This window comes from Aulonocara sp. 'chitande type north' Nkhata Bay, linkage group LG5 (genome assembly GCF_057382095.1).
Source record: "Aulonocara sp. 'chitande type north' Nkhata Bay isolate Kocher_YH1m ecotype deep benthic linkage group LG5, A_spYH_male_GT1.1, whole genome shotgun sequence".
Lineage (NCBI taxonomy): Eukaryota > Metazoa > Chordata > Actinopteri > Cichliformes > Cichlidae > Aulonocara > Aulonocara sp. 'chitande type north' Nkhata Bay.
Genome location: NC_141348.1, coordinates 48,401,756 through 48,417,097, shown reverse-complemented (window position 1 = coordinate 48,417,097; position 15,342 = coordinate 48,401,756). Strand labels below are relative to the sequence as shown.

Genomic DNA, 15,342 nt, shown 5'->3' with positions numbered 1-15,342 from the left:
TGTGTGGCTACACAGTGGAAGATGTTGGTGTTTGTCCTGGTCACCGTGGTGAGGAGGGTGATGTCATAGCGGCCGTCTCTGTGTGACACCTGTGGCTGCTCAGCAGGAAGGATGTTTCCATGGCTGTCCCTCCACTCCACTCTAGGCTTCGGAGACGCACCTCTGACCTCACACCTCAGCTGCACCCTGTACTCCGTGATGTTCAGGATCCCAACAAACGGCTTCGGAGCTGCACCTGTGAACACAGCATGAAGCTACAGCACAAGGAGGGTGATGTTTAAGCATTCACACTCATCCATCAATCAGGGGTGAGGTCAGTCAGGTTGCAGGACTCTGGGGGTGGATGAGCTTCATCCTCAGATGCAGGCTCTGCATGCTGTGGGGGTGTCTTGGTTGACACGCCTCCGCAACAGTGCATGGAAACCGGGGAGGGTGCCGGACCGGCAGACTGGAGGAAGGTGGTTCCATTTAAAAGGAGCTATTTGGGTTACAGGATATCTTCCTGTTATTCAAGCCTATTCCATCCCTGTACAGTCACACTGAGAGCCAGGTCAGTATCATCAGTAAGTCAGACTTGTTCCCAGTGAGAGGTAGACTCCACCAGTATTGCCCTTTGTTTCTCACCCCGTTACGGGGTGGCTGTAGCTCAGGTGGCAGAGCAGGTCAGCCACTAATCAGAAGGTTGGTGGTTTGATCCCAGGCTGCCTCCCGGCTGCATGCCAAATATCCTTGGGCAAGATACTAACGCCATGTTTGCCTACTGGTGGTGGTCAGAGGGCCCGGTGGCGCCTGTGTCCGGCAGCCTCGCCTCTGTCAGTGTGCCCCAGGGCAGCTGTGGCTACAATGTAGCTTGCTATTGCCAGTGTGTGAATGTGTGTGTGAATGGGTGAATGACTGAATGTAGTGTGAAGCGCTTTGGGGTCCTTAGGGACTGAGTAAAGCGCTATACAAATGCAGGCCATTTACCATATTAAACATAAGTTCTATGGACAGAATTTTAGGGTCGTTTCTGGTTTAGTGACCTCTCTGTGGTTCTTTATTACATCATCAGGCATTAACTCACCCTGAGGTGGTTTGGAGCCACGTTGAGTGATGGTAATAAAAATGAGCATATCTGAGTCTGAGATCATGGTTCCCAGAAAAGGATGAAGAGTCCACTCAGAGACCAGCTGCTGTGTTTGAGCTTCCTCTGATGAGCCAACGTGCCTGAACTCCTTCTTCTCTTATCACGATAACAAAGAGCAGCACTGGAAGATAATCTGTCACTCTCCTTCCTCTGCAGAGTAGAAGGCTGTTAAACTGAAGTGCGCTGAGCAGAACCTGTGACATCATCATTAACCTGCGATTTGTCCAATGATTTCTTCTGTCTTTAATACCAGAAGACCAATTCTTAGTGATATCTGGTAGAAAGAAAAGTCTTTATTATCTTTATTAAGTTTTCACACCAACATCGTGGTGATTTAATAATTGAATTTGGTTGAAGCAGTAATTATATCTCCTTCATTGTTGTTTAGCACATATTCCAGTGTTTGTCTCCGCTCCATCCCTGTGACAGGACAGCTGGGTAAAGTGATGACTGCAGTGAGGAAACACTCAACACTTATATCTTTTGTCTAGTTGTTGTTTGCCTCATCACTGACAGTTCTGAACCATCTAAAAATTAGTGGGGAAAATAAAGGAACACCAATATTAAAGGGATAATTCACCATTTTTGGATACATCTACATTTACGGTAAATATGTTTTTGCTTCTTTAAAGAAACTTTGAAAACTGTAAGGCCTGTAAAAATGATGATATTGACTATGAGGAAGATGCTGTAATGAATCAGTAGAAGAGCTTTACTGTCTCAGCATTAGTGTTCTTACCGTTTTCATGTCCTGTTGTTACTGCAGTCACAGTCAGAAGAAAGAGACACAAAAATAAAAGCTGCAGAGTTTTTGCCTTAAAAACAGAAGAAAACATGACGCGGAGTAAAAACGTTCCTCTGTGCTGCGTCGATCACGCTACTGACGCTCAGCAGCGGATACTCTGGTCGAGTAAGTTTAGGAAACAAGCCTCAGTCATGAGTGGGAGGAGCGTGTGTGTGTGTGTGTGTGTGTGTGTGTGTGTGTGTGTGTGTGTGTGTGTGTGTGTGTGTGTTAGTTCTGTTAAGCTTTGCATAAAAAACATCAACATGTTCAACAATCCAGGTAAATAAATTAATGAGTGCATAACGACATAAATGCAAACTCATAAGTGAGAACTTCAGCACTCACACTTACAGGCATAAAGTGTTTAATATAAAAGGTCAGTAAGAAGAAAACAGACATGTTTCAGCGCCGGTCCTTCCTCAGAGTTCCATGAAACATGTGAACACACGTCCTGGCTCCAGCTCTCGCTGTAAGAACCACAGATTACAGATTAAAGCCTTCGAGGTCTGAACTCGTTTCTCTCCTGTTGACTCTGAGCTGTTTCAGTCTTCCTGACCTGGAAGCTACAGCGTGAGCGACACCATGAACCTGTATTAGGAGGAACGATCTGTGGCTTTCAGTGTTATGAAGGAGGTTCCCTTTTCACTGGTGCACATCACCATGGCAACATAGAATTCATTAGGTACGCCTTGCTATTACCAGGTTGGACCCCCCTTTACCTTCACTGCTGTTTAAATTCTTCATGGCACAGATTCAAAGAGCTGCTGGAAAGGTTCCTCAGAGATTTTAGTCCATATTGATATGAAAGCATCACACAGCTGCTGCAGATTTTTCATCTAAACATTTATTATGAGAATCTCTTGTTCCAACTTATCATAAAGGTGCACTGTTGGACTGAGATCAGGTGACTGTGAAAGCCACTTGAGCTCAGTTAATATTGTGATGTTCAACAAATCAGTCTGAGAATATTTGAGCTTTGTGATGTGGTCGTTATCTTGTCTGCGTAATATAGTGTGTTATTCAGTGTGCACTTCTCTTTTAATGACTTCTTCCAGTTATTTACACATTTGGTAAACTGTGGTCATAAAGGGAAGGACATAGTCAATATTTACTATTGACTATTTACTATAAATAGTACTGAACTCAAATACTGAACTGGTGATACATTGCAGCCTGTATCCATGCTTTCATGTTGTTTCCACCAGATTTTCACCTGAGTATTCAAATATGACAGCAGAAACTGAGCCTCATCAGTCAAGGCAGTGTATTGGCAACTTTCTATTGTCCAGTTTTGGTAAGTGTGTGTGAATTGCAGTCTCAGTTTTCTGTTCTTAGCTGACAGGAGTGACACTCTGAGTGGTCTTCTGCTGCTGTAGTGCGTCTTCTTCAAGTTCTGATGTTCAGAGATGCTCTTCTGCATACTTTGGTTGTAGCAATAGGTTATTTGACTTTTTGTTGCCTTCCTATCAGCTTGAAGCAATTCTCTTCTGACATCAAAGACCGTGTAACATTCAAAGGTGCTTAAATCATTTTTCTTCCTCATTCTGGTTGGTGTGAAATTCAGCAGGTCATCTTGACCATGGACATGCCTAGCTGCATTGAGTTGCATGCCATGTGACTGGCTGATTAGATATTTGCATGAACTAACCCTAGTTCAGCAGGTAGCCCTAATAATGTGGCCAGCAAGTGTACACTTTGTATGAGGTTCAACAACAAGACTTCTTAAAATTCAAAACTGTTCAATAAAAACGAAAACATTTAATTTTTCATTAGGTTGTTCTTCTGTCTCCAGGTTTGACGCAATCATGTTATTTAAAAAATAAATAACTGTGTGTGCAGTGAGTTGAAAGTGAATTATTTATCTATAGCCAGAGTTTGGGCAATACCAATTTGTACCACAGGATGGCGCACCTTTACTGTCTATGAAAAAGGTCATGCATGCTCATGTAGCATTCAGAGAACAAAGGCCTGAAGCACCTGGAAAACAGCCTTAATCATCTTTACAGTCCAAAATGATTTTTAGTCTCCAGCAGTGAAAGTTCCTCCAGTGTTTACTGTAATCTCACCTGTCAGCCTCCACACAGACTCCCATCCTGTGGTAAAAAAAAACTACTAAGTAAACTGCAATTATTAAAGATGGGCAGCGCCTCTAAACTAAAATCACCTTAAAGGTACATTACTGTTTGAGAAAAAAATATTTATTTTCATTTTATTTATTTTGTCTTTCTGTTAGTGTCATCCTCTACATCCACTCCTTCAATGACTCTGTTGTGGCCTCAGCCATCTTTTACGGTGTGGTCTGCTGGGGACAGGAAGAGACTGAACAGGCTGATCGGAAGGGCCAGCTCTGTTCTAGGATGCCCTCTGGACCCAGTGGAGGTGGTGAGTGACAGGAGGATGGTGGCTAAGCTGTCATCCCTGTTGGACAACATCTCCCACCCCATGCAGCAGACTGTGACAGCACTGAGCAGCTCCTTCAGTGGCTGCGGCACCCACGGAGAGATTTCGCAGGTCTGTCCTTTCCACTGCTGTCAGACTCTACAACAAAGACTCCAACTGATCAAACACACACAAACCCACACATGTGCAATAAGACTGCTACAAGCGCAATTCTTTTTTTTTTTTTCTGACAAAGTTGTATTCTATTTTATTCTATTGTATATAGTATTTTATTCTATTCCAGTTTCGTCTAATTTCTGCTACATAACTTTTGCTGTAACGAAACAAATTTCCCACCTGTGGTACTAATAAAGGTCATCTTATCTTATCTTTTTCCTGTCTGTCCTTTTGTTTCTGCGGTGTTCCACAGTTGATGTTAACGTCATCTTTGTTGTTACCCAGCGGCTGTAATAAAGGTCATTCAGTGTGGAGGGAGAATGAAGATTAAATTCAAAACCCACTACTTTTTCTGTTTCTTCTGTGATAATGGCAGATTAACAACAGTTACTTCTGTAAGGATTTTCTCACTTTGCTGTACAACCCTCTTCCTTTTATCTTGACTTTTGCTGTTTCACACTGCAAAACTCTCCATCAGGGCTCAGTGCTCCATCTACAGGTGCATCCACAAGAAGCTGAAATTGAAGATGTTGGAGAGTGAAGAGATGCAATGATGGACAGTCCAATTTGAAGGTAATATGGTTTCATAATAAGCATTACTTCTGTACAAAACCAAGCAATTATTTACAAAAATATTTTTATTGAAAAGGTGCAAAAGATCCATATTTTATTTTCAAAAATATACAAGAAATGTGGTTTAGTAAAAAACATTTTGAAAAATAAGCTTATTGGCTGCATGTCAATAATATGTGAGCAACCACTGAAACCACCAAAATAAAGTGGGGTCTCTTATTTTTCCTCATATATGAACTCTTTTAAATATTTTTGTTTCTCATAGCTGTACTATTTCCTTTATCTAGGACAGGTATTCAAATTCTTTTCTGATACTTTGCAAACATTTTTTTTATCAATAAGATTAAAAATTGACTAAAATATGACAATGAAATCAAAGCTTATACAGTTAAGAAAAACAAACTAATATTTCTGGGGTGATAAGACTTTCATTCTGAAAAAGTAATCGAAGAAGAGTGGCTGGACAGCACATTTAAAATTATTAACTGTACAAAAATTAAAACATTTTAATATAATACAAAATGACATAGTTTGCATAATATATACAAAGAAGCACAAGAAAAAAGGCCAATACAAGTGAAATGTAAAAAACATTTCTAAACTTAGCCTTAATATAAGGCTTCACAAATGTCAGCAAACTCTTGGAAGCTGATTGTTGAAACAAATGCCGACAAAGACAAAGATTTCTTGCAGAACGCTTAATCAAACCTTAGTCTGGGTTTGATCTTAGTGGGCCTGATCTCTGATAACAACGAGACGGCCTACCTGAAGGAGATTAGGAATCTGGAGAACTGGTGCCAGAGGAACAACCTCCTTCTAAACGTCAGTAAGACAAAGGAGCTGATAGTGGACTTCAGCACTAAGCAGGAGAGGAACTACCAGACCCCCGTCATCAACGAGTGCCCAGTGGAGAGAGTGGACAGCTTCAAATACCTCGGAGTTCACCTGTCATGGTCCTGTCACATCAACACCGTGGTGAAAAAGGCCCGACAGCGTCTCTACCACCTCAGACGCTTGAGAGACTTCCAACTGCCCTCCAAGGTGCTCAGGAACTTTTACTCGTGCACCATAGAGAGCATCCTGGCGGGAAACATCTTAACCTGGTTCGGGAACAGCACCATGCAGGACAGACGAGCTCTACAGAGGGTTGTGCGGTCAGCTGAGCGCACCATCCGCTCCGAGCTCCCTGACCTGCACTCAATCTACAGCAGGCGGTGCTGGACCAAGGCCAGGAAGATGGTGAAGGACCTCAGCCATCCCAACAACAGACTGTTCTCTCTGCTGAGGTCAGGAAAGCGATTCCGCTCCCTGAAGACCAACACAGAGAGACTGAGGAGGAGCTTCTTCCCGCAGGCGATACGGTCTCTCAATCACACCACCACACAGTACTGACCCACACATACAGTTCTTACACACACACTGGACTTTCTGGACTTTGGTTTTGCACAACACTGGTCACTATATTCTTCATTTCCGGTTAATACTTGTACAGTTGCTGTTATTGTGTATATATTTATTTATATTTAGATTTCTTTATACATTCTTATATAGTTCTATATTGTGTATTTTGTTGTACAGTTATTTTATTTTCAACTTTAATTTATATATTTTATCTTATTCTTCCCAGTTAAATTTACCCTTCATTCTAATTTGTGTTGTACAGTTATTTCATTTTTAACCTTAATTTATATTCTATTCCTTCCTAGTTAAATTTACACTTTTTAATTTTTCATATTTATTTCCTATCTTATTCATAGCCTTTTCCTTTTTTGTTTTCTTTAGGTCACGAGCAGTTGTCCAAGCATTTCACTACATATCGTACTGTGTATGACTGTGTACGTGACAAATAAAAATTTGAATTTGAATTTGAATTTGTCTTAAAGGTATCAACATTATCAGTGTTCCCTTTACAGTTCTCCAAAGCATAGCATAACACAAGACCCTGCTTCAGGCAGTGCATAAAAAACGGTGACAATTCATGATTTGTAACTAAATCCTTACTTTGCTATTCTTTATTTTTTTTCTTCCTTTTTTAAACACCCACATGGGTGGGAACTAGTGCGTTAGCGCAGTTAGCTCGTTAACATGTTGGCCGTCCAGCCCCACGCACGGGGCGATCCGCGGTAGCTCGTTAACGGAGATTTGTCGTGTTGTGGCGTTAACGTCATTTCAGATTAACGCTGACAGCACTAGTGGGAACACAACGAATATGACTGCACATTTACGCCGACAGCATCCTAGTGCAAAGACAAGTGGAAGCAGACAAAAACAACAAGCACGCATGCTACAAACTTTACCCGAGTCATTTAGACAGCCGTTAGCACAGGATTCTCCTTATGGGGACCTGATATGTTTAATATGCTGCTGAGAATATAGCCCAGAAGAAGCGTATAGTATAGCTTTTATTTTGGAAAGAGCCATTTCTCTGTAATAAACTCTTTTCCAAAGATGAGTGATTCCTCAATCAGATAGATTTATTATTTTATCGCTTTGTTGTTTCAGCAACATTAAATTTAAAAACTGTACTTTTGAGTTAAAATATATATTTATAATTTTAATAAATGACAAATTAAAAAGGCATGAAAATTTTTTTGTATCGAAAAAATATCGAACAGTGACACCAAAGTATCGAACCGAACCGTGAATTTTGTGTATCGTTGCACCCCTAGTGTTTACTTCATTGATCAATCATTTTCATCATATTTCTCATCAGCAAGCTTTTTATTTCCTAGGGGTAAAAAAGGATAACTTGGGAAACACTGGAATTCTTTCAATTGAACAATTGGTTCAGGAGTTAGAGAACTGCAGATGTTGGAAGAGGTTAAACTTTAGAGGGTTAACTGTGCTGCACACCTGCTTTATTTTATCATTCATTTGATCCTTGATTGTTTTTAGGGGTTTTACTTTAATCAGCCTAACCAAGCTAATCCACCCATCCTTTTTTAATTTCTGGTGTTACTGGTGAAGACCATTTACTTGCACACACGACAATTTGTGTGTGCCTTCATCTATGTACACAGTGCTTTCTAACACACACACACACACACACACACACACACACACACACACACACACACACACACACTCTCTCTCTCTCTGGGCTTCAGTAGTTTGCCTATGAACAGTGTAAAGCACCTGGGAATCAAACCACCGAACCATTATGTAGACCCTGGTGCCCAGAATATGGTGTTGATTGCTCCTCTGAGGGACTTTTCCTGTTCCCAAGAAAACCTGAAAGACATAAATTTAACTTTTAGATCTTTTACAGAAATTATTTGCAATTCCAAAATCATTTTAATCTCATTCACATTTAAAGATAGAAAATGACTGAAAGCAAGTCTGTCTCTGGGTTTAAGTGGCTCAGTGATTTCTTTGTCAGGAGTTGAAGAAAACCTGGGGCTAAACCTATGCCACTGGATTTTAACATGTCTCACACTCATACAGTAAGACAGATGGTGGGGGTCTAGTAAGGAAGTTGGGGGGAAGCAGAAAACTCCACAGGAAGAATCTTTTGTCTCTTTGAGGACTCTGGGAGGCAGCAAGGGAGTGTGAACCTTAAGGTGTGAAACAGCTGTGTACTGCTTTTTGTTCCTGAAGAAGGTATTTAACTGAGAGCCATGCTGGGCTCAGTGAGACTCTGCTGACCGTCTGTCCCGCGGTCATGCAGGCTCTCCACCAAGCTTGGTTGTCTGTTCTTTGTGTTTTGATTAAAGAATGTTAGCTACCGCTCACCGCTTGTCTGCAGGCTTTATTTAATGGAAAACTTCCACAACAAGGGTCCTTAGGGACTAGTAAAGCGCTATACAAATACAGGCCATTTATTCAAATTAAAATTAATTTGAATCAGGAAATCGATTTTTATAAACCCACCCCTAATTATTACCCAATTAATTTAACTTACCTTTGTTAGAGCGTACTGAGATAGTCCTTGTAGCCACAAGCACAGTCAGAACTAAAGAAAAAGTTAGCAATCCAATAAACCATCCAGCCAACCATCCAGTGATAACTTGTCCAGATGTGTCTTGGAACAGTTTTTCTGAAAGACATTACAAAAACCTTGTGTCATGCTAAGAAAAAAGATGAAACTGAGGGTGAATGAAGCTCAACAGAAACAACAAAGCATAAATAAACTTAAATTTGTATTTGTAATATATATAAATAAAAGCTCAATGCTCCCAAAATCTTTGAAACTTGAAATCCTCTGAAAAAAAACAAAAACTAGGGGATTCTCACCTTACAACACAATCTTCTGATAATTTTAATAAAAATCTAGAAAAAAAAAAACCCCATTACGGACAGATTTGCATGCCACTGAGTGAAATAAGATTTGATCCACTACAACACATGACTTAGCACAGTGGTTCCCAAACTTTTTTTGCTAGGCCCCCCTTTGTTTTACAAGAAAACTGCGTTTAGAATTACCGAAAACTGAGATTTTTTTAAAACTCTTCTTCCTCTCCATTTTGGCCTTCCGTCCACACTGACACAGTGTTTTTGGTCAAAGAAAGGAAAAGAGTTTTGAAAATGCTCTCCAAAGCGGATACATTTGAAAACGCCGTTTTAGCGTCGCAGTGTGGACAGCGAACCCAGAGCTTTTTCGAAAACGATGACACATTTTAGTCATGTGATCAATTAAACAAAGATAGCGGAGGGCGTTATACAGCAGTTTTGTTTGCTCTCAGTTTTGACAGCCCTATTAATTATTAATATCAGTCTGTACATGCTCCAGATGGCTTTTCTTCAAATTCTTTAATTCTCAATCGCTTTTGCAACTTTGTACTTTTGTGTTATTCGCAGCAACAACTCCACCTCATCATTAGTCCATTTAAAAAAACTTGGTGCTTTTTATTGCTCAGACTACTTCTCTGCACTCTGGACTCTATTCAGTTTGGGTATGGTTTCCCATAAGCTCTGCAAAGGAACCAAGCCTTCTTCACACATTCAGTCAGACCCTTCCTGCTCTGGCTCTGCTCAAAGTCCCATCCTTAGCCCAACAGTCAGTATTCATCTTTTACCTAACTACAGTCCTCTATCTTTTTTTTAGTTATCAATTTCATATAGACAGCGTTGGCTCACGTTATAGCAGCCTTCATGTCAAAATGTGCATAAACAATTGTGTTAGGCAACCCAGCATGCCACAGTAGTAGTTTTACATTAATTTCTATGGGGTAAAAATGTTGTCCTTGGCAGTTCCAGGTGAACACAGTCATGTGTTTTTCCTTTTAATCCTACACACAGCAAAATTCAATATATAATGAATAAGCCTGCTTTAGGAAACAAAATAGAAGATGAGGAGGTTTTAATATAACAGAGTTACACAATGTTTAAATCCCAAAAGGGTCAAAATAACCCCCTTATCAGCTCTAATGTTAAAAAGGGAACATCAAATCAATATTTGCTGTGGTCCAGTAAAAGTGTATAATTTCTCCCAAGTGGGTAAACCTATAAGTTACTTAGAAAGTAGGTTCTTCTAATCATTTTGTCAGATACAACAATTACAATTATTTGTTCAGTAAAATGCCAAAAAACCCAAATCTTACCACAGTAAGGGACGTAGAGCTTATCCTCAGTCACATGGCTGATCTCCTCCTGCGTGGCTACACAGTGGAAGACGTTTGTGTTTGTCCTGGTCACCGTGGTGAGGAGGGTGATGTCATAGCGCTCTCCTGTGTGTGACACCTGTGGCTCCTCAGCAGGAAGGATGTTTCCATCGCTGTCCCTCCACTCTACTTTAGGCTTTGGAGAAGCTCCTCTGACCTCACACTTCAGCTGCACCCCATCCTTGGTGATGTTCAGGATCCCAACAAACGGCTTCGGAGCTGCACCTGTGAACACAATAAGGCTGTGTCAATCCCTCTGTCATTCTTTAACACTATGGAGCGCCAGGACTGCCATAATGAATTAATTAAATACACCATTAAATAATTAATTAAATGTGGCAATAATTAATTAAAATTGGAATTTAATTAAATAAATAGTTATGACACATGTAATTAATTAATTATTGACACATGTAATTAATTAATTATTGACACATGTAATTAATTAATTATTGACACATTTAATTAATTATTTATGTATTTGACATTTTAATTAATTATTGACACATTTAATTAATTAATTATTGACACATTTAATTAATTAATTATTGACACATTTAATTAATTATTTATTGACACATTTAATTAATTATTTAATGATATATTTATTTATTTCATTTTGGCAGTCCTGGCGCCTGGCTCTCATCTTGAAATAATTTTATCTGTCAGCCTCACCCATCAAACTCAGGGGGCGGGGTTAACGCTGATCGAGTCAAAACCATTGCTTTGGCCTGGTGGCCATTGTTTCTAGCACACAACAACCGGCATGTGGAAGCTAACAGAACTGAACTTTGAAAAACCCTGTTTGTGTGTTACCAAATACCGTTTTAATATTTTTTTAGCCGAGAATGTAGTGGTTTAATCTTCATGTGTCTGGTCGGTTTGTCAAGATACAGCCTCTTTGCAAAAGTGTTTCGATGATTTCGGAGATGTCTGCCCAGTCTCACGGCAAAGCGTGGGATAGACCCGCTCGCCTCGCAAGCAATCCCACCGACAAAGCGCAGGCCCCGGTACACAGCTGTAGTAACCCCCGCTGACTTCTTTTACTGAGGTTATATTTATCGGTGTTTTATTTCCTGATGTTCTTATGTGTCCTACGTGTTTCAGTCGCCAATTCTGAATTATAACTAACATTAAAAACATGTTTAAGGAGGAGAGAGAGCAAATAAATCTGTTTAACATCTGATCTTTGGGTTTTTGTTCAGTAATCAGCGTGACCTGTGTATCAACGCATAAAAAAGATAACGTTGGTGTTTCCGTCATGTAGTAACTGCTGGCTTTAACTGTACAAAGGTTGTTCGACACTATGAAACACATACAGACTTCATGATGTTCGGCTAATATTTTTATTGTGAATATTAATCATGCTGACCTCGCTCTGTACACCACGCAGCGAGGTCAGCACATCCACGATATCCTCAGCTCCATGAGTTAACACAAAGTTTCTCAGCTGACTATTTAACTTCCAACTATTCCAGAGACGTGAAAATATACAGCATAAAGAAAAGTGTAAGAGACTCAGCAGCAGATTAGAATAACAGTTATACATTTAATAAATCACCAAATGAATCCAAGAAATGAGCAAACCTGTTCCGACAATTTGAATTTGTATTCCCTCAGCTGCAGACTCGCTGCTGTTTAAATGTTTGAAAAGGAAGATTAGATATAAAAAACGTCAAACATAGACTCAGTCTGCCTTCACATTTGATATGAGGCCAGCACGTATAGTGGCTGTGTCCTGTTTTAAGATCATACATGTAAAATTGTTGTCTGACCTCCGTCGATCCAGCCGCTCAGAGTCCGTGGTTACCATGGTTACTGCATAAGCAGCTATAATGTTAACAGCTGGCACTGAGGAAACCTCCCGGCAGCATGGGTGTTTATGTTTTTCATTGCAAAAGCACTGTCTGAATGGTTAACTGAAGTTAACTTGGATAAATTATAGTTAAGGAGTATCACAGATAACGCCCACGTGAGCTGTGCGACTGTTCACTACACTGAAATCAGCAGGCTATTACTGAAATACACGTGCTATATCATAAACTATGATATAAATAGGGAGGTCCTATTAACATGTTTAGTTTTAAAGGACACCTTCCTGCCTTTAGTCTCATTCATGAGCAGTATTAGTTTTCTTCTAACATCCAGAAGTCTGCACGATGTGTTTCATAGTTTGTAACAAGCCTTTGACAGGTAAACATAACATGACCGAAAAAGCAAAAAAAACAAAAACAAAGAGAGAGAGAGTGTTGACATAAGAAGAGAAAATGCTCTCAATTATGGAGACAGGCAAATGGTTCATTTATGTTTGATGTGTGTTTATTCCTCCCTAAATATCGTCGGTGAAGTTCGCCATGCATGTCAGATTTTCCTGCGCATTTTTATACCTCTGCCAACAGAGAGAGAAAAAAAAAAAATCACATTCTAACAGACAGCTGGTGCTTAGAATACAGTTGAATAACTATTAAAAAACAGATGATATTTAGATGATAGTTCAGTCTAACACATGTGCCAGTGAACCATTAAACGTCTGTGAAACTATGCAGTTATGAAACGTAACTTTAACCTCAGCCAAACCGATTTGCTCAGTTGTAAATAAAACAGCGAAGTAAACGTGACCCGACAGACAGAACCTGAGTGAATGAAGTCCAGCGTTTAACCACTGAGAGCTAAAACTCAGCTGAGGTTTCAAAGCTGTGTGCCGGTGATTGGACATCAGCCGCTGATGAAGCTGTTCGCCTATAAAGTGCTCTGTAAGGAAACAAGCTCCAGCAGCTCTGCGCTCGGGGAAAACACTATATTTACTTATCTTGTGCAGAAAAATGCGCTGACATTGCGTTATATCGAGTACCGGCTGCCCAGTCAAACTGTGACTATCACCAGGTAACGTAGGCGTGTTTCTTGAATTAGCAGCAGGTGTTAAACAGCTGACAGATGAGGAGGAGGATGCATGCAGGTAAACTGAGGGTCTGCTGAGCTGATCGCTGGTTTCGTGAGAAAAATGTCAGCTCGTTCTTTATGTTACAGAAGCACAGAGACACAAGACCAGGCGGAAAGAGACGATCGTTCGGTGAAAATGAGAATCTGCGAATGCAACATGTGGAACACGGAGAGTGGAATATGTAAACAAACCGGTTAACGTAACCCCCTGGGTGCACTCTGCATGCTAACTGTTAGCAGAGCTAGTGAAATCTCTGAAAACATCTGAGCACTTTTGCAAACATGTTCTATGTTGACAACCTGACCAGACGTGAAGATTACGGCGCGACATTCGCGGCTAAAACACTGTTAAAAGTGTAGCTGGTGACAGAAAAACGGGGTATTTTAAAACTACACCACCACCGTTGCTGCCTGTGATTTGATCTGCATTCTGGGATAACTGGCTGCCCCAAGTCTACACAAGCAATCGATTATCTAGGATCGACCTGTTTTGACTTACTTTGCACGGCAACCAATCAAATGTTAGAGAAGCTGCATGGGCAGCGTTAACCCCGCCCCCTGCGTTTGATGGGTGAGGCTGACAGATAAAATTATTTCAAGATGAGAGCCAGGCGCCAGGACTGCCAAAATGAAATAAATAAATATATCATTAAATAATTAATTAAATGTGTCAATAATTAATTAAATGTGTCAATAATTAATTAAAATGTGAAATACATAAATAATTAATTAAATGTGTCAATAATTAATTAAATGTGTCAATAATTAATTAAATGTGAAATACATAAATAATTAATTAAATGTGTCAATAATTAATTAAAATGTGAAATACATAAATAATTAATTAAATGTGTCAATAATTAATTAATTACATGTGTCATAACTATTTATTTAATTAATTAATTCCGATTTTAATTAATTATTGCCACATTTCATTAATTATTTAATGGTGTATTTAATTAATTCATTATGGCAGTCCTGGCGCTCCATATAACACCACCTTTATTGGCTCAGAAAGAATATAAAGTATCCTGAATCTGAAGGCTTGCTTCAGCAACTCTACAAAGAAATGTTTGTATTTGTTAAGCTAAATAAAATGTAAATAACAGTTTGATGTGTCACTGCTCTCAATTACTTTCAATTAAAAACAATTTGTGTGCTCTTTTCTGATGATAACCTAAAATTATCGTAATTGGTCTTTAGACTGACTGATTTATTAAATGTATGTTAGAAAACGATTCAATCCCAGAACCTCACAAATTCCTCATAAAAAGTAAAACTAACAGCAACATGGTTTTACGGAAGGTTCTGTCAGAGACAACATTAGGACACAAGGTATGGTTAGCTTAACACTAAAGTTGCTATCAAGAAAGATGAACACTTCTCACTTTTAAACTCTGACTTCCTCCCACATAGGATTAACAGTGATGTTCACACAACACTGGTGGCAAGGAAAACTGCTTTTGCCTCCATGAACACATCAGACTACAAACACCTAAATTACCAACTCCGGAAGACAATTAAATCTGCCAAATGTGAGTATAGGGACAGGGTGGAACGACAATTTGACAACCCTCGGAGTATGTGGCAGACCACGGCCTCTCTGTGTGAGGATCTAAACGTATTCTAGGCTACATTCGACACCGCGAACACCACAAGACTGGACAGTGTGCGCACCGTGGATGACGTCAGTGCTTCAGAAAGGTGAACGCATGCAAAGCTACTGATCCTGACGTGATTCCCGGCCGTGTCCTCAAGTCATG

The 15,342-nt window shown here is 39.8% G+C and overlaps 1 protein-coding gene across 1 annotated transcript in view; it reads right to left on the bottom strand.

Moving 5' to 3' along the window:
- Nucleotides 1-15,342, bottom strand: part of LOC147331607 (butyrophilin-like protein 2) — a 90,397-nt gene that overhangs the window by 297 nt on the left and 74,758 nt on the right. The window contains exon 9 of the mRNA XM_086294028.1: nucleotides 10,580-10,864. Within this exon, the coding sequence (XP_086150154.1) occupies nucleotides 10,580-10,864 (285 nt within the window). The remainder of the gene's footprint in view (nucleotides 1-10,579; nucleotides 10,865-15,342) is intronic.